The sequence below is a fragment of the Amblyraja radiata genome, chromosome 2 (genome assembly GCF_010909765.2).
Source record: "Amblyraja radiata isolate CabotCenter1 chromosome 2, sAmbRad1.1.pri, whole genome shotgun sequence".
NCBI lineage: Eukaryota > Metazoa > Chordata > Chondrichthyes > Rajiformes > Rajidae > Amblyraja > Amblyraja radiata.
Genome location: NC_045957.1, coordinates 109,423,887 through 109,448,128, shown reverse-complemented (window position 1 = coordinate 109,448,128; position 24,242 = coordinate 109,423,887). Strand labels below are relative to the sequence as shown.

The window sequence follows — 24,242 nt, the reverse complement described above, 5'->3', positions numbered from 1 at the left end:
CACATAGATTTTGAAAGGAGATGAGGAGGAATTTATTTAGCCAGAGGCTGGTGAATCTGTGGAATTCATTGCCACAGACTGCTGTGGAGGCCAAGTCAATGGCTATTTTTAAAGGGGAGATTGACAGATTCTTGACTAGTAAGTGTGTTAAAGGTTATGGGGCGAAGGCAGGAGAATGGGGTTGAGAGGGAAAGATAGATCAGCTATGATTGAATGGCGGAGTGCACTCGATGAACGGAATGGCCTGATTCTGCTCCTATGAATTATGAACATGATTTTGACATCAAGTTGCAGTTGAATAATGTGGGGAAAGGAAATAAACAAATTCCACGATTAAAAAAAATCTCAGTCTAGTTAAGTCATAAAGTCACAGACTATGCAGCTTGAAAGCAGGCCCTTTGGCCCACCATTGTCCATACCAACCAAGATGGCATTCTGCCATTTGCTTGAATTTTCCCATACCCCTCCAACCTTTTCTATCCATACTTAGTATTTTCTCCCCATACCAGCCTATTTGCGAATTAATATTTGCAATATACAGGGGCAGGTGTGCGTGTGTGTGTGAGAGAGAGAGACAAGTATTCAAATATTAATATTATAGTTGGATTTTGACCTTCTGTTGTGGCGAGGTGATCTGGCCAAAAGAAAGGAACTAATTCTTACTAGGAAAAAATCTCAGACTCGTATGTGTGTGTGTGAGGGAGGCATATTTAACAGTATCATTACATACAATTATTCAAACTTTAATATTTTGGCCAGATTCCATTGTTGTAGTTACTTCAAAGTGTGGCTAAAAATAAATATCCTGCAAAATTAATGAATTCAATAAATAATATTTCAGAACCTATTTTCTTGAGATGGGCTTGATATGAATATTTTAAGGTAGAATTAAGTAACTGCTGTCATTGGGGGAAGAAAAATATATTGGTGGCAAATGTAGTTGCAAACAATAATACTAATGAAAGAACGACTTCACTGTTGTGCAGCTTGAACAACAATGTATGTGTGATTGGGAATTGTGTGATATACATCAAAATGGAAAACTAATTACCTAATTAAGGTTTTCATATGCTGTTGAAATCTGTTGTGCTGGATAGCTCATTAAAAAACTTGGCCAGAAGGTTTTTGGAGAATATTTGCAGTAATTTGATGTTTGGTGTAATAGGATAATTTCATAATATTGTAGCGAAAAATAAGGCAGTAAATCAAACTTGATGAAAGCTGAATGGAACTCTCTTTTACAGCATTTCCCAAATACTTCTAAAATACAATTTCTGAATGCATTGGTTGATAAAGCCGTAATTGTATACATGGTGTGATAATTCCTACACTGCTTTGAGCCAAATCCTGATAAAATTAAATTCAACCCACATGGTATAAAATAGTTTTCATTAAATGATTGAACATTGCTATCAACATTAAAAAAGGAGCATGAAGAACAAAATGCTTGCTGTTCCACTCTCATCACTGGTGCAGATGGGCAGAGTAGAGGATGGCACATGCTGGGATTCATCTTAACAGTAAATTGTCCAGGCTTTGTTCTTTATCAACCAATGCACTCAGAAATGTTACTTACAAAATATTTGGGAAATGCTTTAAACACAGAGTTCCACTCAGCGTTTATCAAGTTCAACTTAATGCCTTAGAGTCATAGAGTGATACAGTGTGGAAACAGGCCCTTCGGCCCACACCGGCCAACATTGTCCCAGCTACCCGAGTCCCACTTGCCTGCGCTTGGTCCATACCCTCCAAACCTGTCCTATCCATGTACCTGTCCAACTGTTTCTTAAACAATGGGATAGTCCCAGCCTCAACTACATCCTCTGGCAGCTTGTTCCATACACCCACCTGTGTGAAAAAGTCACCCCTCGGATTCCTATTCAATTTTTTCCCCTTCACCTTGAACCTATGTCCTCTGGTCCTCGATTCCCCTACTCTGGGCAAGAGACTCTGTGCATCTACCCGATCTATTCCTCTCATGATTTTGTATACCTCTAAGTTCTCCCCTCATCCTCCTACGCTCCATGGAATACAGACCCTGCCTACTTAACCTCTCCCTATAGCTCACACCCTCTAGTCCTGGCAGTATCCTTGTAAATCTTTTCTGAACTCTTTCAAGCTTATAACCATATAACAATTACAGCACAGAAACACCTAGTCCCATCTACCTGTACTCGGACCATAACCCTCCATTCCTTTCCCGTCCATATATCTATCCAATTTATTTTTAAATGATAAAATCGAACCTGCCTTCTCCACTTCCACTGAAAGCTCATTCCACACAGCTACCACTCTCTGAGTAAAGAAGTTCCCCCTCATGTTACCCCTAAACTTTTGTCCCTTAATTCTCAAATCATGTCCTCTTGTTTGAACCTTCCCTACTCTCAATGGAAAAAGCTTATCCACGTCAACTCTGTCTATCCCTCTCATAATTTTAAAGATCTCTATCAAGTCCCCCCTTAACCTTCTACGCTCCAAAGAATAAAGATCTATCTCGTTCAACCTTTCTCTGTAACTTAGGTGCTGAAACCCAGGCACCATTCTAGTAAATCTCCTCTGTACTCTCTCTATTTTGTTGACATCTTTCCTATAATTTGGCGACCAGAATTGTACACCATACTCCAGAATTGGCCTCACCAATGCCTTGTACAATTTTAACATTACATCCCAACTTCTATACTCAATTCTCTGATTTATAAAGGCCAGCACACCAAAAGCTTTCTTTACCACCCGATCTACATGAGATTCCACCTTCGGGGAACTATGCACAGTTATTCCTAGATCCCTCTGTTCAACTGCATTCCTCAATTCGCTACCATTTACCATGTACGTCCTATTTTGATTTGTCCTGCCAAGATGTAGCACCTCACACTTATCAGCATTAAACTCCATCTGCCATCTTTCAGCCCACTCTTCCAAATGGAATAAATCTCTGTAGACTTTGAAAATCTACTTCATTATCCACAACACCACCTATCTTAGTATCATCTGCATACTTACTAATTCAATTTACCACACCATCATCCAGATCATTGATGTATATGACAAACAACAGTGGACGCAACACAGATCCCTGAGACACCCCACTAGTCACCGGCCTCCAACCTGACAAACAGTTATCCACCATTACTCTCTGGTATCTCCCATTCAGCCACTGTTGAATCCATCTTACTACTCCACTATTAATACCCAACAATTGAACCTTCTTAACCAACCTTCCATGTGGAACCTTGTCAAAGGTCTTACTGAAGTCCATATAGACAACATCCACCGCTTTACCCCAATCAATTTCCCGAGTAACCTCTTCAAAAAATTCATTAAGTTTCGTCGAACATGCCCTCCCAGGCACAAATCCATGTTGACTCTTTCTAATCAGACCCTGTTTATCCAGATGCTTATATATATTATCTCTAAGTATCCTTTCCATTAATTTGCCCACCACTGATGTCAAACTAACAGGTCTATAATTGCTAGGTTTACTCTTAGAACCCTTTTTAAACAATGGAACAACATGCGCAGTACGCCAATCCTCCGGCACCATTCCCGTTTCTAATGTAAAGCTTGACAATACCTTTCCTATAACGTGGTGCCCAGAACTGAACACAATATTCTAAATGCGGTCTCACCAACACCAACAACTGCAAAATACAGTGTACATAGGTCCAGGGGTCACAGCTTAAGAATAAGGGGTAGGCCATTTAAGACTGAGATGAGGAAAATCTTTTTCGCCCAGAAATTTGTAAATCTGTGGAATTCTCTGCCACAGAAGGCAGTGGAGTCCAATTTACTGGATGGTTTCAAGAGAGAGTTAGATTTAGCTCTTAGGACTAACGGAATCAAGTGGGGAAAAAGCAGGAACGGGATACTGTTTTTATATGATCAAGTTCAAGTTCAAGTGAGTTTATTGTCATGTGTCCCTGTATAGGACAATGAAATTCTTGCTTTGCTTAAGCACACAGAAAATAGTAGGCATTTACTACAAAACAGATAAATGTGTCCATGTACCATGATATAAATATATACACACATGAATAAATAAACTGGTAAAGTGCAAATACAGGTGCACAACCTTTTATCCGAAAGCCTTGGGACCAGACACATTTCGTAATTCGGAATTTGTCAGCCTTCGGAATGGAAATTTTTTAGCGTACATTTTAATGGCTGGCTCAGTGGTAGAGTGCTCGGCTCATATCCGCAAGGTCGTGAGTTTGCGCCTTGATCCCGGCAGTTCCTCGGTCGCGAGTTTGAGTCTTCAATGTTGTTTTTTTTTGCAGAATAAATGTCTGTATGAAATGCAGTGTGTTGAATGAATTCCTGAATTTGTAAATGTGACCGCAGCATTGAATCACCTCTCGCACTCATGTCACCCTAGCGGGGCTACATGCCCTTAGGCGGCCTAAGGCGACATTTTCACACTCTTATATCCGTGTGCAGCAGAGGCGACGTGCGTTTGGCGCCAAACGTGAGCATTGGTGAGCTTTGGTGTGCAGACGACATCCTGGAAAAAATGTCCAGTTTCTTCCAGGTAGGCGATATACCCTCCCGGGCAATATACCCTCCACTTCTCTTTTATGAAGGGGATTTAGTTCCCCTTTCTTCCAGGACCGACCGGAGGTTCCGCTGTCACCTCTGCGGGCCACCCTCGGTGAACGTCCTGTCTCCCTGTCCCTGGGATAGTAGGGGGCGATCAAACAGTACAATACCCCCCTCCCCCTCCAACTCCAGAGGAATCCGCTCCCCGATGGGCCACTACGGCGACAAGTGGCAGTTCGCCCACAGCCCGAGCTGCGCGACCCCAAGAACAAGACGTACCTTGCACACCATCAGCTTCTGCCCATACGGGGAGCGTGTTCCTCTGGAGCTGGAGCGGGGCTGGGCTGGAGTTGCTGATCTGGGATCTCCGTGCTTGCAGTGGGCCTGGGGGTCGGTGTCCCGATGAGGGGGCACAGCTCGGGCTGTGGGCGAACTGCCACTTGTCGCCGTAGCGGCCCATCGGGGAGCGGCTTCTGGTGGTCCTGACGTCTCCGGCCAGTTTGCAGTTTTCCTCTGGAGTTGGAACGGGGCTGGGCTGCTGCTGGCTGTGGGTCTCTGGGATCTCCGTGCTTGCAGTGGGCCTGGGGGTCGGTGTCCCGTTGGTCCTGACGTCTCCGGTGACTGGCACTGACCTGCTGGCATTGCCGACGTGAAGACAATGCAAAGCCCCCGCGCCGGTGCAATGGGCGGGGAGCTGGAGAGGGGAGGGAAGGGGTCACACACATGGCCGGGAAGCAGAGGGGTGTAGGTGGGGTGAAACTGAAGGGAGCGACAATCTGCTGCTGCCTGCCCGCTGAGTTAAAAAGTTCCCACGCAAGACTCACGATACACTGTGTATCGTGAGTCTACCGTGGGAACTTTTTAACTCAGCGGGCAGGCAGCAGCATATTGTCAATTATTAACCCTCCCGCGCAATATACCCTCACCTTCTCTTTTATGAATGGGGATTTAGTTCCCCTTTCTTCGAGGGCCGACCGGAGGTTCCGCTGTCACCTCTGCGCGCCGCCCTCGGTGAACGTTTTCAAGGACCTTTCTTCAAGGTCCGAAAAAATGTCCGCTCTTCGGAGGTTTTCGTTATTTGGATCTTCGGATAAAAGGTTGTGCACCTGTAACAGAAAGTGGTTATTAATAATCAGAGTTTTGATCATATTGAATGGCTGTGCTGGCTCGAATGGCCTACTCCTGCAACTTTTTTCTATGTTTCTACATTTGCATGATAAAGGCAATAATGTTTAGTGCAAGATATAATTCAGTAAAGTCCAGTTAAATATAGATATTAAAGATAAGGGTGCTTGTGTTGAAACTCCCAATGAACTAATCCACGATCCCTCCACAGATGTCGCCTGATCCGTTGAGTTCCTCCAGCATTTGTTTTTTGCCAATAAAATACCTAGTTGTTTATCTAGCTGTTGTTTGTGGGTCCTTGTTTTATGTAAATTGTTTGTCCTATTTACAATAATAAATATATTTTGGAAGTACTACTGCTATAACAACATTCCCAATTAATGTTAGAAGATCTTTTGTCCTCCAATTTTTTTTAATTTACTGCGTGGAAAATCCTGCTTATTGACTATGTCAAACCCCAATGATTAAATTGTTAACAGCCATGCACCTACTTATTTGGAATGAAGTTTGCATTTTAAACTCTGTGATACCTTGACACAATCGCTTTCTTCCTCAAAGTTTCTCTGTAAAATAAAATATGTTTTACAGTCTTAATCAAAAATAATCTTAATTTGTTTGTGGACTTTTTCCAGTACTTAGAAGTACATTTTTACAAGTTTTTGTGTGTTTGAATAAGTCATTTATAGAATGTATCCTGCTGAACAAGATATTTTTATGGAATTTGATGATTTAGGCCAAAGGAATAACATGTGAAGACCATTTGAAGGCACTGGGCTGGAGTTTAGACGGATGAGGGGACGCCTCATTGAAACTTACCGAATAGTGAAAGGCCTGGATAGAGTGAATGTGGAGAGGATGTTTTCACTAGTGAGAAATTCTAGGACCAGAGGCCATAGCCATGGGGAAAAAGGGACATACCTTTAGAAAGTTAAGGAAGAATTTCTTTAGGCAGAGGGTGGTGAATTCAGAGGCTGTGGAATTCATTGCCACAGACGACGATGGAGGCCTTATCAATGGATATTTGTACGGCGAAGATTGGCAGATTCTTGATTAGCAAGGGTTATGGGGAGAAGGCAGGAGAATGGGGATGAGAGGGAAGGATAGATCAGCCATGATTGAATGGCAGAGTAGACTTGATGGGCCTAATGGTCTAATTCTGCTCCTAGAACTTATGAATAACATTTGCTTCCTTAAAATGTAAATTTTCACAGCTTACAGCACCTTCTACATTGTTGGCTTGATCTTATCAATGCAAGTGCCATTTGTGGGGTTTCAACCAATCCGAACGAGTGAACACATGGCGGCAGCAGGTAAGTGACCTCATTTTAAAGTGCAGAACAACTTGGCTCTGAATTTTGCAATCCTAGGCTGCAAGCCATTCAACCATACAGTATGAATGCCATAAATCCTAGTTAGTCATGCTCTTTCCTCCTTTGGCTATATTAATTAATTCTTCAGAAAAGCATTCAGCATAATAAATCCAGAAAGTAGCAGCTGAAAATTCAAAATGGTTATCTTATTAAAGATGCAGCAAATCTAGGACGTTTGCCCTATGCTGTGCTTTCAGGGTGGATTTGGTACAAGATGTCAGAGGTGAGGTCTTAACAACCACAGTTCTGACATAATTATTTCTAAGCAGCTGATTTTTGAATTGGCTTTCTATGTCAAGTGGACATTGTTAAATTGTGCAAATGGCAGTATTTACTCTAAACACCCTGTTAATGCCCTCTTTATATATCACTTAAAACCTGAGTAAGTTGTTGAGTTTCCAGAATGAAAAATATGTCATTTTGCCTGCACTTGCTAATAATTATTTTTACATAGGATTAAGTTTGACAACTAAATACTATTGAATGCAACCATTTAAAGGATTACTTTGCCATTAAAGTAGTAACTCTTACACCCACCCCCAAGGCCCAAGTTCCAGAAAAGAGCTAGGAAATGATGGTCTAAGATTTCCCATTAAAACCCAACACCACCACGTGGAAATGCCAAACTTGTCCCTCGCAACTTTACATAGGTTTGGGACTATCGCACAACAGTGTGGAAATGCAGAGTTGCACATTGCCACTGGCATCCCACTGCACTTCAACGTTGCAGTTACTGGTGTGAATGTTTGGAACTTCTCAATAGTAGTGCTAGAAGATCTGCCTTCTGGACCGACACTAGGTTAGACCTGAGTCACACTTGAAAACTCTGTCCGTTTCATTGGAGTGACATGGTGCATCGAGATTGCTTTGGTCAACCAAGCACAACTTTATTATAATGACAAAGATAGACACAAAAAGTTGGGAGTAGCTCAACGGGACTGGCAGCATCACTGGAGAGAAGGAATGGGTGACGTTTCGGGAATGACTCCTAGATTAATATTGTTAGGTGCCACTCGTGTTATAGTGATATAAATACTGTAGGCAGTTAAAATTCAGCTTTTATCAGTTTGTTAAGAAATACACAAGTTTACAAATTTAGTTCAATTTTAATGATTAAAATAATATTAATACAAGCTATCCCATGCTTCCCTCACTACTCCATCATTCCACCTTCTCATGCTCTTCTAAGATGCACTCAAGTCTCCCTCTGATCAGAATGAGTGCAATCAAGCCTTAACAAGAAGGCGACCATGATCTCATGAAGCATACAAGGCAGCCTATGTGCAGTACACCAGTTTCACAGTACAGGTGCACAACCTTTTATCCGAAAGCCTTGGGACCAGACACTTTTCGTAATTCAGAATTTGTCGGTCTTAGGAATGGAATGTTTTTAGCGTAGATTTTAATGGCTGGCTCAGTGGTAGAGTGCTCGGCTCATATCCGCAAGGTCGCGAGTTTGCGCCTTGATCCCGGCAGTAAACTCGGTCGCGAGTTTGAGTCTTCAATGTAGTTTTTTCTTGCAGAATAAATGTTTGTATGAAATGCAGTGTAGGAGAGGTGTACTGACTGTGTGGGCAGAACTTTGGAAGTGATTGCCCACCAGTCTAAAAAGCCGCTGTGTCTCCCTGTCCCTGGGATAGCAGGGGGCGATCAAACAGCACAATACCCCCCTCCCCCTCCAACTCCAGAGGAATCCGCTCCCCGATGGGCCGCTACGGCGACAAGTGGCAGTTTGCCCACAGCCCGAGCTGCGCCCCCTCATCCGCCACCCCAAGAACAAGACGTACCTTGCACACCATCAGCTTCTGCCCCTACGTGTTCCTCTAGAGTTGGAGCGGGGCTGGGCTGGAGTTGCTGCTGGCTGTGGGTCTCTGGGATCTCCGTGCTTGCAGTGGGCCTGGGGGTCGGTGTCCCGTTGGTCCTGACGTCTCCGGCCACCCCCCTGGACAGGAGCTGAGACTGGGAACTGTACCGCCCTTGCCCCCTCCCTCTGCAACAGCAAACAACCCCACTCTCCTGCAAGGGCGGTACAGTTCCCGGAGGGTGGCAGGTGGCCGGAGACGTCAAGACCAACAGGAACCCGCTCCCCGATGGGCTACTACGATGCCCCGAGCTGCGCCCCGTCATCCGCAACCCAGGTTCCTCTGTAGTTGGAGCGGGGCTGGGCTGCTGTTGGCTGTGGGTCTCTGGGATCTCCGTGCTTGCGGTGGGCCTGGGGGTCGGTGTCCCGTTGGTCCTGACGTCTCTGGTGACTGGCACGGTCCTGCTGCAATCGCCGACTTGAAGACAGTGCAAAGCCCCCGCGCCGGTGCAATGGGCGGGGAGCTGGAGAGGGGAGGGAAGGGGTCACACACATGGCCGGGAAGCAGAGGGGTGTAGGTGGGGTGAAACTGAAGCGAGCGACAATCTGCTGCTGCCTGCCTCGCTGAGTTAAAAAGTTCCCACGCAAGACTCACGAAACACTGTGTATCGTGAGTCTACCGTAGGAACCTTTTAACTCAGCGGGCAGGCAGCAGCAGATTGTCAATTATTAACCCTCCCGCGCAATATACCCTCACCTTCCCTTTTATGAATGGGGATTTAGTTCCCCTTTCTTCGAGGACCGACCGGAGGTTCCGCTGTCACCTCTGCGGGCCGCCCTCGGTGAACGTTTTCAAGGACCTTTCTTCAAGGACCGAAAAAATGGCCGCTATTCGGAGGTTTTCGTTATTTGGATCTTCGGATAAAAGGTTGTGCACCTGTACTGGGATTCCTTCCTAATTGGGTTTGGCTTTAATAGTCATTTTTCTAATCGATCAACACGGGGGGGGGGGGGAGGGATATTATATTCCAGCTTAGCAAGGAATATAATATTATTGAAATAAAGCTTGGTCAACATAAATATGTAGGAAGGAACTGCAGATGCTGGTTTAAACCGAAGACTTAGTCTGAAGAAGGGTCTCGACCTGAAACGTCATCCATTCCTTCTCTCCAGAGATGCTGCCTGTCCTGCCGAGTTACTCCATCATTTTGTGTCTATCTTTGGGCAAAATAAATGCTGAATGTCTTGGGCCATGGGTTGAGAAACTAATTGAACAATGTTACAGGCTTTATTTTTTAACATGTTTGTACCTCTTCTTTGGGAGTGTAGATCATTTCACCCTCTTGTTCTCTTGCAATCAGGTGTATTTGCCCTGCTGCAGGCCTATGCCTTCTTGCAGTATTTGAGAGACAAGCTGACAAAGCAGGAGTTCCAGACATTGTTTTTCTTGGGAGTGTCTCTTGCAGCTGGAGTGGTGCTTCTAAGTGTTATTTACTTAACTTATACAGGTGAGTCCATGTACGTGGCGTGCCACCTATGTGTTCCTGGTGCAGGGGACAGAGATTTAGATTCTTAGATCACTGGGTTCTGTTTTGGAGTAAGGGGTAAAGTTAAATAAGGGGGAACTGTACAAAAGGGACGGATTGCATCTTAACAGGTGGGGGACCAGCATTCTGGCAGACAGGTTTGCCACTGCTACGCGGGTGGTTTTAAACTGAATAAGGGGGGTGGGGTATCAAATGGGATAGTCGAGGACGGAGTTAAAGGGAAAGAGAGTAAAGGGATGGTTAATGACCCCAGAATTAACGGGAAAGGGAGCTCACAAAGGGATAGGAGCATATGGCCAAGTGTAATAGGGATATCCAAATGTGTAAATCCAAAGGGTTTCTACAGCTATATTAATAGTTAAAGGATAACGAGGGTTAAAATTGGTCCATTAGAGAGTCAGAGTGGACAGCTATCTGCAGAGCCAAAGGAGATGGGGGAGATATTGAACAATTTCTTTTCTTCGGTATTCATCAAGGAGAAGGATATTGAATTATGTGAGGTAAGGGAAACAAGTAGAGTAGCAATGGAAACTGAGATTCAAAGAAGAGGAAGTCCTGACACTTTTGAAAAATATAAAAGTGGAAAAGTCTCCAGGTACTGACAGGATATTCCGTAGGACATTTGAGGGAAGTTAGTGTAGAAATAGCAGGGGCTATGACAGAAATATTTCAAATGTCATTAGAAACGGGAATGGTGCCGGAGGATTGGCGTACTGCGCATGTTGTTCCATTGTTTAAAAAGGGTTCTAAGAGTAAACCTAGCAATTATAGACCTGTTAGTTTGACGTCAGTGGTGGGCTGAAAAGATGAAGTACGAAGGGAAGCTGGCCAGGAATATAAAGAAGGACAGTAAAAGCTTCTTTAGATATGTTAAGGGAAAAAGAGTAGCAAAGTCAAATGTAGGTCCCTTGAAGGCAGACACGGGTGAAATTATTATGGGCAACAAGGAAATGGCAGAAGAGTTGAATAGGTACTTCGGATCTGTCTTCACTAAGGAAGACACAAACAATCTCCCAGATGTACTGGACCACAGAGGATCTAAGGGGGTAGAGGAACTGAAATAAATTTTCATTAGGCGAGAAATAGTATTGGGTAGGCTAATGGGACTGAAGGATGATAAATCCCCTGGACCTGATGGTCTGCATCCCAGGGTCCTCAGGGAGGTGGCTCTAGAAATAGCGGACGCATTGGTGATCATTTTCCAATGGTCAATAGATTCAGGATCAGCTCCTGTGGATTGGAGGATAGCTAATGTTATCCCACTTTTCAAGAAAGGAGCGAGAGAGAAAACGGGGAATGACAGACCAGTTAGCCTGACTTCGGTGGTGGGAAAGATGCTGGAGTCAATTATTAAAGAGGTAATAATAGGGCATTTGGATAGCAGTAAAAGGATGAGTCCAAGTCAACATGGATTTATGAAAGGGAAATCATGCTTGACTAATCTTCTGGAATTTTTTGAGGATGTAACAAGTTAAATGGATGAAAGGGTGCCAGTGGATGTAGTGTATCTAGACTTTCAGAAAGCCTTTGATAAGGTCCCGCACGGGAGACTGGTGACTAAAATTAGAGCACATGGTATTAGACCACATCTGGAGTATTGTGTACAGTTTTGGTCTTCTAATTTGAGGAAGGACATCCTTGTGATTGAGTCAGTGCAGCGTAGGTTCACGAAATTGATCCCTGGGATGGCGGGACTGTCATATGAGGAAAGATTGAAAAGACTAGGCTTGTATTCACTGGAGTTTAGAAGGATGAGGGAGGATCTTATAGAAACATATAAAATTATAAAAGGACTGGACAAGCTAGATGCAGGAAAAATGTTCCCAATGTTGGGCGAGTCCAGAACCAGGGGTCACAGTCTTAGAATAAAGGGGAGGTCATTTAAGACTGAGGTGAGAAAAAACTTTTTCACCCAGAGAGTTGTGAATTTATGGAATTCCCTGCCACAGAGGGCAGTGGAGGCCAAGCCACTGGATGGATTTAAGAGAGAGTTAGATAGAGCTCTAGGGGCTAGTGGAGTCAAGGGATATGGGGAGAAGGCAGGCACGGGTTACCGATAGGGGACAATCAGCCATGATCACAATGAATGGCGGTGCTGGCTCGAAGGGCCAAATGGCCTCCTCCTGCACCTATTTTCTATGTTTCTATGTCTATGTTTCCTACTCCCACCTCTCGCTCTAGTTGCCTGATCATATACAATAGTAGAACAACTTGGATTTCATTTGTGCGGCATGCTTGCGCAGCGGTACAGTTGCTGCTTTACAGCAAAAGAGTCCCTGGTTCGATCCTGATTGTAGGTGCTGTCTATACAGAGTTTGTATATTCTCTCCGTGACCTGCATGGGTTTTCCCCGGGTGCTCTGGTTTCCTCCTACATTCCAAGGTTTGTAGGTTAATTGGCCTGGTAAAATTATAAATTGTCCCTCGTGTGTGTAGAATAGTGTTAATGTGCAGTGATTGCTGGACAGCGTGGACTCAGTGGGCCAAACGGCCTGATTCCGTGCTGTATCCCTAAACTAAATATTTGTTTTAATATGAGAGGTACCTCATTCTTTAGTGCAGCAAAGTATTTTGCTATATTGGTGGTTTAAGAAAGAACTGCAGATGCTGGAAAAATCGAAGGTAGACAAAAATGCTGGAGAAACTCAACGGGTGAGGCAGCATATATGGAGCGAAGGAATAGGTGACGTTTCGGGTCAAGACCCTGAAGAAGGGTCTCGACCCAAAACGTCACCTATACCTTCGCTCCATAGATGCTGCCTCACCTGCTGAGTTTCTCCAGCATTTTTGTCCACCTGCTATCTTGGTGGTGATGCCTCATCATGACTTTCAAAATAAGTTTCTTGAATGTATATGTTCCTGATGAATACGATATTTTATCAATAACCATCACTACACAAATCCTTCACTTGTTATCCTGTTCTTGTCCTTTTTGTTGCTGAAATAATTTTCAAAAAACAATTGTGAGTCAATTTTAAAAACATAGAAGTGAAATATAATTGAGAGAATGAATAATGGTTTTTTTTTTAAAGCTTGAATGAAGATATCCTGGCTTTAGGAACAGCTGGTTAAAGAAGATTACTTTTATATCCATTGATTATTGCATTTCTGATTTATCATTTTGTAAAAAGCATGATACCAGATTAAATCAGGGGAGGCAGTAGGGAAAATTCTGTTGTAAGCAGATTGAACTCACATTGTTATTAGGATTTAGCTTCAGTATTTCAGACAGGACCAGTGTCTCTGAGAGACAATAAATGGAATTCTATTCATCACTACTGGCCGTCACTGATTACAGGCAGCTAAGATAGTCACTGACATTTCAAAGAAGAAAATAATAATTTGAAATCAGTTTTTAATGGACAATAGGTGCAGGATTGGGCCATTTGGCCCCTGAAGCCAGCATCGCCATTCAATGTGATCATGGCTGATCATCCACAATCAGTACCCCGTTCCTGCCTTCTCCTCATATCCTTTGACTCCACTATCTTTAAGAGCTCTGTCTTGGTCTCTCATGAAAGCATCCAGAACCAGCCTCCACCGCCCTCTGAGGCAGAGAATTCCACAAACTCACAACTTTCTGTAGGAAATTTTTTTTCATCATCTCCGTTCTAAATGGCTTACCCCTTATTCTTAAACTATGGCCTCTGGTTCTGGACTCCCCCAACATCGGGACCATGTTTCCTACCTCTGGCGTGTCCAAACCATTAATAATCTTATACGTTTCAATAAGAATCCCTCTCATCCTTCTAAATTCCAGAGTATACAAGCCCAGCCTCTCCATTCTATCAACATATGACAGTCCTGTCATCCCTGGAATTAACCTGGTGAACCTACGCTGCACTACCTCAATAGCAAGAATGTCTTTCCTCAAATTGGGAGACCAAAACTGCACACAATACTCCAGGTATGATCTCACTAGGGCCCTGTACAACTGTAGAAGGACCTCTTTGCTCCTATACTCAACTCTTGTTATGAAGGCCAACATGCCATTTGCTTTCTTCACTGCCTGCTGTACCTGCACACTTACTTTCAGTGACTGATGAATAAGGACCCCCAGATCCCATCGTACTTCCCCCTTTCCCCAACTTGACTCCATTTAGATAATAATCTGCCTTCCTGTTTTTGCCACCAAAGTGGATAACCTCACATTTATCCACATTAAACTGCATCTGCAATGCATCTGCCCACTCAACCAACCTGTCCAAGTCACCCTGCATCCTCATAGCATCCTCTTCACAGTTCACACTGCCACCCAGCTTTGTGTCATCTGCAAATTTGCTAATGTTACTTTTAATCCCTTCATCTAAATCATGAATGTATATTGTAAATAGCTGCGGTCCCAGCACCGAGTCTTATGGTACATCACTAGTCACTGCCTGCCATTCTGAAAGGGACCTGTTAATCCCTACTCTTTGTTTCCTGTCTGCCAACCAATTTTCTATCCATGTCAACTCCCTACCCCCAATACTATGTGCTCTCATTTTGCCCACTAATCTCCCATTTTGGACCTTATCAAATGCACACAATACTCCAAATGTGACTAAACTAAAGTTTGATACAGCTGTAACATAATTTCCCAATTTTTATACTCAATGGCCCAACCGATGAAGGCAAGCAGGCCATGTGCCTTCTTTGCCATCCTAACCACTTGTGCGGGGAGCAGTGGAACTTGCACCTCAGGATCACTCTATAAATCATTGCTTCTGAAAGTGCCTGCCATTTACTGTAAACTTTCCTCATGCATTTGACATTGAAAAGGCAACACCTCATATTTGTGTCAATTAACCTCCATCTGCCATTTCTCCACCCAAACTTTCAACTGTTTGATATCCTACCTCGTTACCTGCAATTTCACCAATTTATTATTATTTGAAGTGTTGAAAGGTATAAAGCAATGTGTTAGATGGTAGAGGAGGACTCAAGCTGAAGTACATTTCAAGAAGCTGTTTCCCTGTAGGATTTGTGGATAAGTGGAATGTAAATCTTGTAAAGAGCTAAGCAAATAACTGGGAATCAGATTTATGAATAAACATAAATCTGGGAGAAGGTTTCTTTCATTCTGAGGTAAGAGTGTTTGTGTGGGTAAGATTGGCTAAATATTGAGCAGTTTCAGAGATTTACTGAGGTCAAGAGGAGGTCTTGGAGAAAATTTATCTGGAAAGGATTTGTACCAATTAAATTGTTCATCATTAGAAGGAACAGATATTTCTTATTTTATATTTGTTACTGCTCTTGAACGCCCAGTGACTTATGCCGCCACTCTTTCTCTAATGGTAAATGTTTGGAGTTATAGGTACCGTATTTCCCGGCAATAAAGACGCTATTTTTTTTTAACCTAAAAATAAGTCACGAAAATTTACCTGCATCTTGTAGGCCAAAGGTTAGGGTGTTAGTCAAGAAAGATAGACTTGGCTATCCCTCAATACAGCAACATCAAAAACGATGTTGCTGTATTGAGGGATAGCCAAGTCTATCCCTCATTGCTGGCAACTGATGGGGCGCGGCTGTAAAAGGACAGCGCCGCTGGGGGGTGGGGGGGGGGGCAAAGAGTTCCTTTCACAGCGTGTGGGGAGTCTGGCCCGGGTCAGCATGGGCAGGAGTGTTGAGAAGGAGGGGGTTGGGATCATGCCAGCAACTCACTCACTGCTGCTGCGGCGCTCCGGGCGCGGAGCCACCGCATTGTGGCCGGAGAGGGAAGTAGCTTGGGTGGCTGCGAGCGGCTGCCGGGACCGGACAGCGGAACCGGTCGCCACCTCAGTACCTTCTGCTGGCCAGCTCACCTCTGGTAGTGCTCCCCGTCTGAACACCTCTCTCCTGCCGCTCGCCGGCCTCACTCATATCAACCGCTTCCCGCAAATCCTTAAATTCCGACTGCCGCGGGACCAGGACATGGCCTCACTTGCTGCGCTGGGTGACACTGCATGGCATTCACTGCCCTGTCCGTGTCTTTGAATGTAGACCGGACAGTGAGGGGACCAGCTCAAGCGCACTAATCATAGAGCGGAGCGGGTCAGTGAGCGATGGATAACAGGACAGCGGGAGATGGAGCTTCCTCCTGTGAAAGCGCGAGTAACCTCAATTGGTATTGTCATTCAATAAGATCACAACTGATTCAACTTGTCCCGTTTTTCCCACCATCTCTCCACCTGCCGTCACCCTCCACCCCCCACCCATTCAGTCTTTTAGAATGGAGGAGATCTGGAAGCCTTGGGCAAATTGAATTGTTACTTTCTTTATTTTTTTTGAGCGTGAGAAATTCTATGTCCCGCCAGTCTTTTTACAAAATTTAGCAACTCAAAATGGAGGTGCGTCTTTGACGCAGGTGCGTCTTCATTGCCGGGAAATATGGTATATACACTGTAAGTGGAGAAACATTTTTCCAAGTGTTGCCGCTGTTTTTGTTTCAGGATATATTGCGCCATGGAGTGGAAGATTCTATTCACTTTGGGATACAGGGTAAGAATGTTTAAGACCTTTTTTTTAAATTTGGGTTTGGCTTGGATCAAATGAGCAATGTTTATAATCATGATAATTGCACTTACATTTCAGGCAGAGCTGATTTGACTGGATAGTCCTGTTTTAAGTTTAGTTTAAATGTCTTTGACATATTTAACTTGAACCAGTAGTAGTGGCATGTTTTCAGATCAAAGCACTTTAATGAAAGTCTAGCTTTTATTTAATTTGAGTGTATACCTCTCATAGTTCCCCTCAGAATATTCATCTAGATGGTTGTTTCCGTAGTGGTGGAGATATTTGGGATTGGCTGATCCTACAAAGCCACTTGGAGTGACTTGTTGGGACATTTAACTAGTAATTGAAACAGCTTACCTGGGGATACTCATGTTAATGCTCATTGTTCATTTTGTTCGATTGACTGTCAGTATTGTCACCTGTTTTTGATTCAAATGCATCTATCTTCATTCAGACATGGGTATGGGCATTAGTTGCCTAGCCAATAGGTGCTCTCTTTTCTTTATCTGAGAAAGTGGTGTGCTGCCACTAGTCTTTCTATTTAAGGGATTCCCATTGAGTTGTTAATTTGAGGGATCTAGAGTTTCGATCAAGTGAGTATCAAAAGGATTATTTATATATCTCCACATCAGGAAGGGAACTTGATACAGGAGATCCCCATTAATTCCTGTTAATACCACAGCAATGAATCGTGAACTGTATGACTTGACACAACCAGGGCTTGAATTCTTTACCTGTAATTTCTCTTGCAACTGCAGCACGGTGGCATAAAGGTAGAGCTACTGCCTTACAGCGCCAGAGACCCGGGTTCGATTCTGACTACGGGTGCTTGTCTGTGCGGAGTTTGTATATTCTCCCCGTAACATGCGTGGGTTTTCTCCAAGATCTTTGGTTTCCTCCCACATTCCAAAGACAGGTTAATTGGCTTGGTGTAAATGTAAATTGTCCCTAGTGTGTGTAGGATAGTGTTAGTGGGAAGGGACGCTGGTCGGTGTGGACCCGGTGGACTGAAGAGCCTGTTTCCATGCTGCAACTCGAAATTAAACTACACAAAAAAATTACTGATACAGGATTGGATATTAGTTTTGGTTCATCCTGTTTCCTATTCATCTTGTGGGAACAATTTATGTCAGACAATGTAACAGTTCTCTTATGGGAAAAAGATGGGATTTTCAAATAAATACATAAAGTGCAATGGTTGGATAAAGGTAGTTTTAAGAATAAGAAATCTTGAAAATGGTATCAAATTGCCCATCATATGAGCCGAAAGAATTGGTGAGGTTTGCATTTGGTTGAAAATGTTATGGAATCTTATGTAACACAATGCAGACTTGATAAGATGCTACATATAATTTGGCTTGATTCTGTTGGACATTCTGTAAGTGAAATGTGTGCAAGCTAATCTTTCTGATTTATTTTATAGGTATGCAAAAATCCACATTCCCATCATTGCCTCGGTGTCTGAGCATCAACCTACAACATGGGTTTCCTTCTTTTTTGATCTTCACATACTGGTCTGCACATTCCCAGCTGGCCTGTGGTTCTGCATCAAAAACATTAATGATGAAAGAGTGTTTGGTAAGGATATGAGTCAGTTATCAGGTTGACTTCCAATTTGGAAAAAAAATGCAGGATAGATTTGCATCAAAAGCCCAAGTATGTAGTTAATTACTTGTAACATCAGAGTTTTCATCTAATTTATGCTCAAGAATTATGCTGTAACTCACGTCTATCGGTTGAAAATATTCTTTATGTGAGAGCGCAGAAATCAAAAAATGGGGAGGGAAGACATTATGTAGGAAGGCTATTTTATAAGGTTGATTTTCAATAACCCTCGTTTTGTTCCACAATGATCGTTTCGCTAAACACCTTCACTCAGTCCGCCTGGACCTACCTGAAATTCCGGTTGCCAAATACTTTAATTCCCCTTCCCATTCTCTCCATCCCTCCCCAACCCAAGTCGTACTAGCTTCAAGGTCGTCTTGTTGAGTCTCATTGTCTGTACTCGTTCTCACCTAGGCCACAGCTAACAATGGCCTGTTTCCTTTATCATCATTACCTTTTTTCCATATCTCTTTCATTTGTTCTATATCACTCTACAAAGCCATCTATATCTCTCGTCCCCCTCTCCCCTGACTCTGTCTGAAAAAGGGTCTCGACCCGAAACGTCACCTATTCCTTCTCTCCAGAGATGCTGTCTGACCCGCTGAGTTGCTCCAGCTTTTTGTGTCTATCTTTGATTTTCCATCGACACGGTTTTCAGAGAAAGATTACAGGTTTGTGTCTGTGTTGCTTCCTGAATTCAACTGTAGTCTGATGAGGAAACATAGAGGGAGATACTTGCCTACTGGTAGTCTGGCAAGGATCGTGCCAATAATCTCTTTGGGTGCTGATGCATATAAGCAACAAATAAGTAATATGAGGGTTATGGGCATCCAGTGTCTGATTTAGTTTCTTCCTAGCCAAGATGGTTGACAATGTATTGGTTGGTGTGAGAAAACTTCACTCTTTGTAAGTAATAGATTTCATGGCATTCTTGTGATGATTGTTATTTGGAATGGAAGGCCTATTCCTGAGAGATGTTTTTAAGATCAGAGCTTCTGCTGTGAGTGTCGTGAATCCTGATATGTCAGCTTCAACTGAACCAGCATTCGCAATGTTTGTGAATTAACCTCCTTTAATGATTAGAGTGCACCAATATTTGCAGAAATGTAATACTTTTTAATATCTCTAAAAATAATTATCAGCATAAGACAAGAGACATAAGTGAACCATGATAATATGGATGTAAATGCTTGTGCCAAATCGATTCCTTGAGATCTGCAGATTGAACACTCAGATTGCTGCATTACCAGTTGGAGCTCATTTCGTTTGATAAACAGTGTTGTGCCACCCCAACAAGTGACATGTGTTTAAAGGCGTTCGTTTTCTGCAGTCATTTAAATTTGATTAAAATGTGCTGTTAGTTGGAGAAAAAGGTCAACTCATAGATCTGGAAATGTTCATGTGCTTTTAAAATGATCGCAGATATCTGAAAATATAATATTTTCCTGAACTGATTTGATTATTTTCAGTCAAATGGTTGTGAATTAAATTTACTATTTTGCAGTTGGAGACATTTTGTTTGTCTGAAAACCAGGGCAAAAACATAGAGAAGTGAAGAGCACTGATTAATTTATTTTCCTACGGTTCATTGAAATCCTTAATTCTTATTTTCAAGTTTTAAAAACAATTCTTGTATCTGAGCCAAGGTGTTCACCCTTTAGGGCAGATAATTTCCAAAGTGAATGGGTTAAGAAAACTACGCAATGTATTCAGTTCCTAGAGCTCTCACTCTTTAGTTCTGCTTTGCTATTTGAGATACCAGCGTGTGAATTTGGAAAATGGCCAATGTACACTGAGTAGGCATATGCATTTGTAAACTGGCAAAATGAACTCAATTTATTTCTCTATACATTGTGGCTCCTTTACATTCCATGCTAGTTACCAGGGGTGATGGCTATTTCAAGCACTGACTTTGGGAGGGGAAAAGGGATGAACTTGTTTTCACTTTTGTGACATTGTGGAATTTCACTTTTATGACATCTTTCGGCCCAACTTGTCCACGCCGACCATCACCCCCCATTTACACTAGTCTCACCTGCTGGTATTTGGCCCATATCCTTCTAAACCTATCCTATCTATGTACCTGTCCAATTATATTTTAATCATTGTTATAGTATCTGCCTCAATGATGTCCTCTGGCAGCTTGTTCCATATACCTACCGCCCCATTATGTAAAACAAAAAGTTTCCCCCTCCCACCTTAAACCAATGTCCTCTGATCTTGATTCCCCTACTATACATAAAAGGCTCTGTGAATTTACCCTAACTATTCCTCTCATGATCTTATACACACCTCTATAAGATCACCACTTACCCTCCTGCGCTCCAAGGAATAAACGCCTAGCCTGCTTAACATCTTCCTATAGCTCAGCACTTTGATTCCAGGCAACATCCTCGTAAGTCTTCTTTGCATCCTTTCCAGCTTAGCAACATTTTTCCTGTAACAGGGTAATCAAAACTGAACACAATACTAAAAATATAGCCTCACCAATGTTTTGTACAACTCTAACATAACCTACCAACTTGGTTCCACCAAGATGCAGGATAGAATGCCACAGGAGATCCTTCTTCCCTGTGGCTATCAACTGTACAACTCCTCTCCCCTCTGTTGTGGGGTAGACTGAGACTGAACCCCCCCCCCCCCCCCCCCCCCCAATCTTTGCAAATCCCCAATCCTTTCCACTCGTTACTTTAATTTCATGTATTTTGTGTTTTTATGACTGTTGGCAGATCAATTTCCCTCCTGGGATAAATAAAGTTCCATCGTATTGTTTACTCATTACTCTGACTGATGAAGGCCAATGTGCCAAAAGCCTAATGCCCCTTTCCCACTTAGGAAACCTGAACGGAAACCTCTCGAGATTTTGCGCCCCACTCAAGGTTTCCGTTCGGTTCCCGGAGGTTGCAGGTGGTGGCCAGAGGTTGCCGGTAGTGGAAGCAGGTAGGGAGACTGACAAAACCTCCGGGAACCGCATGGAAACCTTGGGTGGGGCGCAAAGTCTCCAGAGGTTTCTGTTCAGGTTTCCTAAGTGGGACAGGGGCATTAGTGACCATCCTATCTGTCCATGATGCCACTTTCAAGAAACTATGGATCTGCACTCCTAGATCCCTCTGCTCTACAACACTTACCAGAGCCCTGGCATTCACTGTGAAGGCCCTGCCCTGGTTTGACTTCCCAAAATGCAACATCTCTCACTCATCTGTATTGAACTCCATTAACCATTCTTTAGCCCATCTGCCCAACAGATCAAGATCCTGCTGCAATTTTTGATAAACTGTTGTGAAAGTGAGAAGCATTAGCTGACACTGGAATCTAATCTCTCCACAGTTGCCCTTTATGCAATCAGTGCTGTTTATTTTGCTGGAGTCATGGTACGCCTGATGCTGACTCTCACACCAGTTGTCTGCATGCTATCTGCCATTGCTTTCTCCAACGTTTTTGAACACTACCTGGGTGACGACACACAGAGGGAAAATCCACCTGTTGAAGACAGCAGCGATGAAGATGATAAGAGGAATTCTGGCAATCTCTATGACAAGGTAAGGAAAAGGGACACAGATGAATATGTTTCCATGATACCACTAGATGCAAGTTTCTGCCAAGTTCCTGCTGTCAAACTTCTAAAACTCTCTTTGCTGCCAGCGAGGCAGCTGTGGATATGCCAACATCTGTGGTCTTTTTATAATTCCAGAAGTGCATTGGTGTTGGGTTTAAACGAGGCACGTTTATTTTTTTAATGTCAAGAGAAAGAAGCACAAATAATAGAGTAACCTCGTGTTCATTACACTTCCCGGAGGTTTGCCATTTTTTGATGTACATGTCTTCTGTTTGAATTTTATTTAAAGATGAACCATTTTATGCAGAATCAAAGTTTGGGGATGTGTACTTTATCAGGAATATTTCAAGAGTTGGGTGCAGAGCTGACAAGATGGGCACTTATCACATGGTTCATCATCTCTTCCCTCTTAGAATAATTTATGGACAATGGCTTGCAATGGAGAATTCCACAAGTTAGCCACGATTTGTGTAAAGGACCGTTTCTCTTACTTTTGTGAGTGATATATATAGGTTCATATTTGTTCGGCTGTTGCTAACCTACAGAGATTACATATCACTATTTTCCCTCGTTACATTACATAGACCTTCATGAAGTCATTCTTTAATAGTCTTGTGAAAGGAGGCCCAAAATGAATCAAGTCCTTGTTCAGAAGCGTCGATGTCCTAATGAATCTACATGCGCTTATGCCACCGTGTCCATACTCTTCTTCTAATAAAACACTCAAAATTGTGTACAATGTTCCAACAATGACTCCGTCAAGGTCTTGAATCTGTAATTCTTCTCATAGTGTCAAATACAATTTTCAACCATTCTGCTTTTTTATGAAAGGAAAGATAAAGAGCTGTAGTAACCCAGTTGGTCAATCATCATCTCTGGGGGGGCATGGATAGGTGATGTTTTGGGTTGGGGCACTTTATCAGACTGACTGTAGCCTGGAAGAGAGATGGGAGGGGCAAGACTAATCCAGGCAAGTGATAGTTGAAGGAGGGTTTAATTGGTATATGGGTGGTCGGAGATGAAAAGAAGACAAAAAGGCTGTGAGGTAAGGAGATATGAAATATTATGCAATACATGAAGTTAAAGGAGGTGCATCCGAACATCTAGAAAGGCTGCTGGGGTCCTATTTTTATGATCTCATCTAATGGTACCCATTTTTAATTGTCACACATTAAAGTTTCTCTCCTTGTCTGTTCCCCTCAAACTTTACCATTTAAGAAATAGTTTGATAGCTTTGAGCAAGTCAGTCAGAAGACATTTCAAATACTTTTGAACGTTCAAGTTGCTTATTGTTTGCAAAGATCATGCAAAGGACTCAGTTCTGCACGGTATATTTTTCATTATCCATCCATAGCAAATGGATTCGGTATTTAAGCACAAATGTGGTTTCAAGCCAGCTGCACCTCAGCATCAACTGCAGATCACACTTGCCAAGCTTTATCTTGCTCTGCTTGATATGCACTGATTTGTTAAAACCTCTAAACAATTCACAGCTAGCGTTACAGATTCAAGTTGACGATCACAATGCAGCATATGCTTTGTATTCTTCCAGATAAATCTCTCCCAACTACTGTTGCAAGTCTATTTGTTCTGAGCACTCCCTTTTATTATTTAAATTGGATAGTCAGGACAGCATTTGCTGTATAAATTATTCTAATACATTTTACTTAAAACATTGTTTTCCTTGTCTGCAAAATAATTCACTTTTGCCATCTTGTAAGAAGTGGAAAATGTGCTGTGTGATATAACTGCCATCACTTTGTCTTAACGTTCAATGTGATATTTTTGGAAGAAAAAAAAATTCTGACAGTCTGTCAATGATTCCCATAGGCGGGCAAGGTGAGAAAGCATGTGTCTGAACAGGAGAAGACTGAAGAGGGACTCGGTCCAAATATCAAGAGTATTGTTACCATGCTGATGCTGATGTTATTAATGATGTTTGCTGTACACTGTACCTGGGTTACAAGCAATGCATACTCAAGCCCCAGCGTTGTCCTGGCATCATACAATCACGATGGGTAGGAAATTAGTTTATTTCAATTATTTTTATATTTGTTAATTGATTTTTATTTTCTGGATGACATTTTGGCTAGGGTTGCGATCATTATTTCATTAGTAGCATTGAAAAAATATAGCATTTTTATAGGCAAGGTATTGTTTCAAATCATTACTACCCTTGGGGATTTCTGGTATTACAAAAAGTAAAATGGAGACATAAATTGTTAAAACTTT

General features: G+C 42.7%; 1 protein-coding gene across 1 annotated transcript in view; it reads left to right on the top strand.

Annotated features, from left to right (window-relative positions):
• The window catches only part of stt3b (STT3 oligosaccharyltransferase complex catalytic subunit B), a 111,076-nt gene that overhangs the window by 77,915 nt on the left and 8,919 nt on the right, over nt 1–24,242 (top strand). The window contains exons 6-11 of the mRNA XM_033013297.1: nt 6,870–6,968; nt 10,191–10,337; nt 16,786–16,834; nt 18,273–18,427; nt 21,782–21,993; nt 23,841–24,028. Coding sequence (XP_032869188.1) covers nt 6,870–6,968; nt 10,191–10,337; nt 16,786–16,834; nt 18,273–18,427; nt 21,782–21,993; nt 23,841–24,028 — 850 coding nt within the window. The remainder of the gene's footprint in view (nt 1–6,869; nt 6,969–10,190; nt 10,338–16,785; nt 16,835–18,272; nt 18,428–21,781; nt 21,994–23,840; nt 24,029–24,242) is intronic.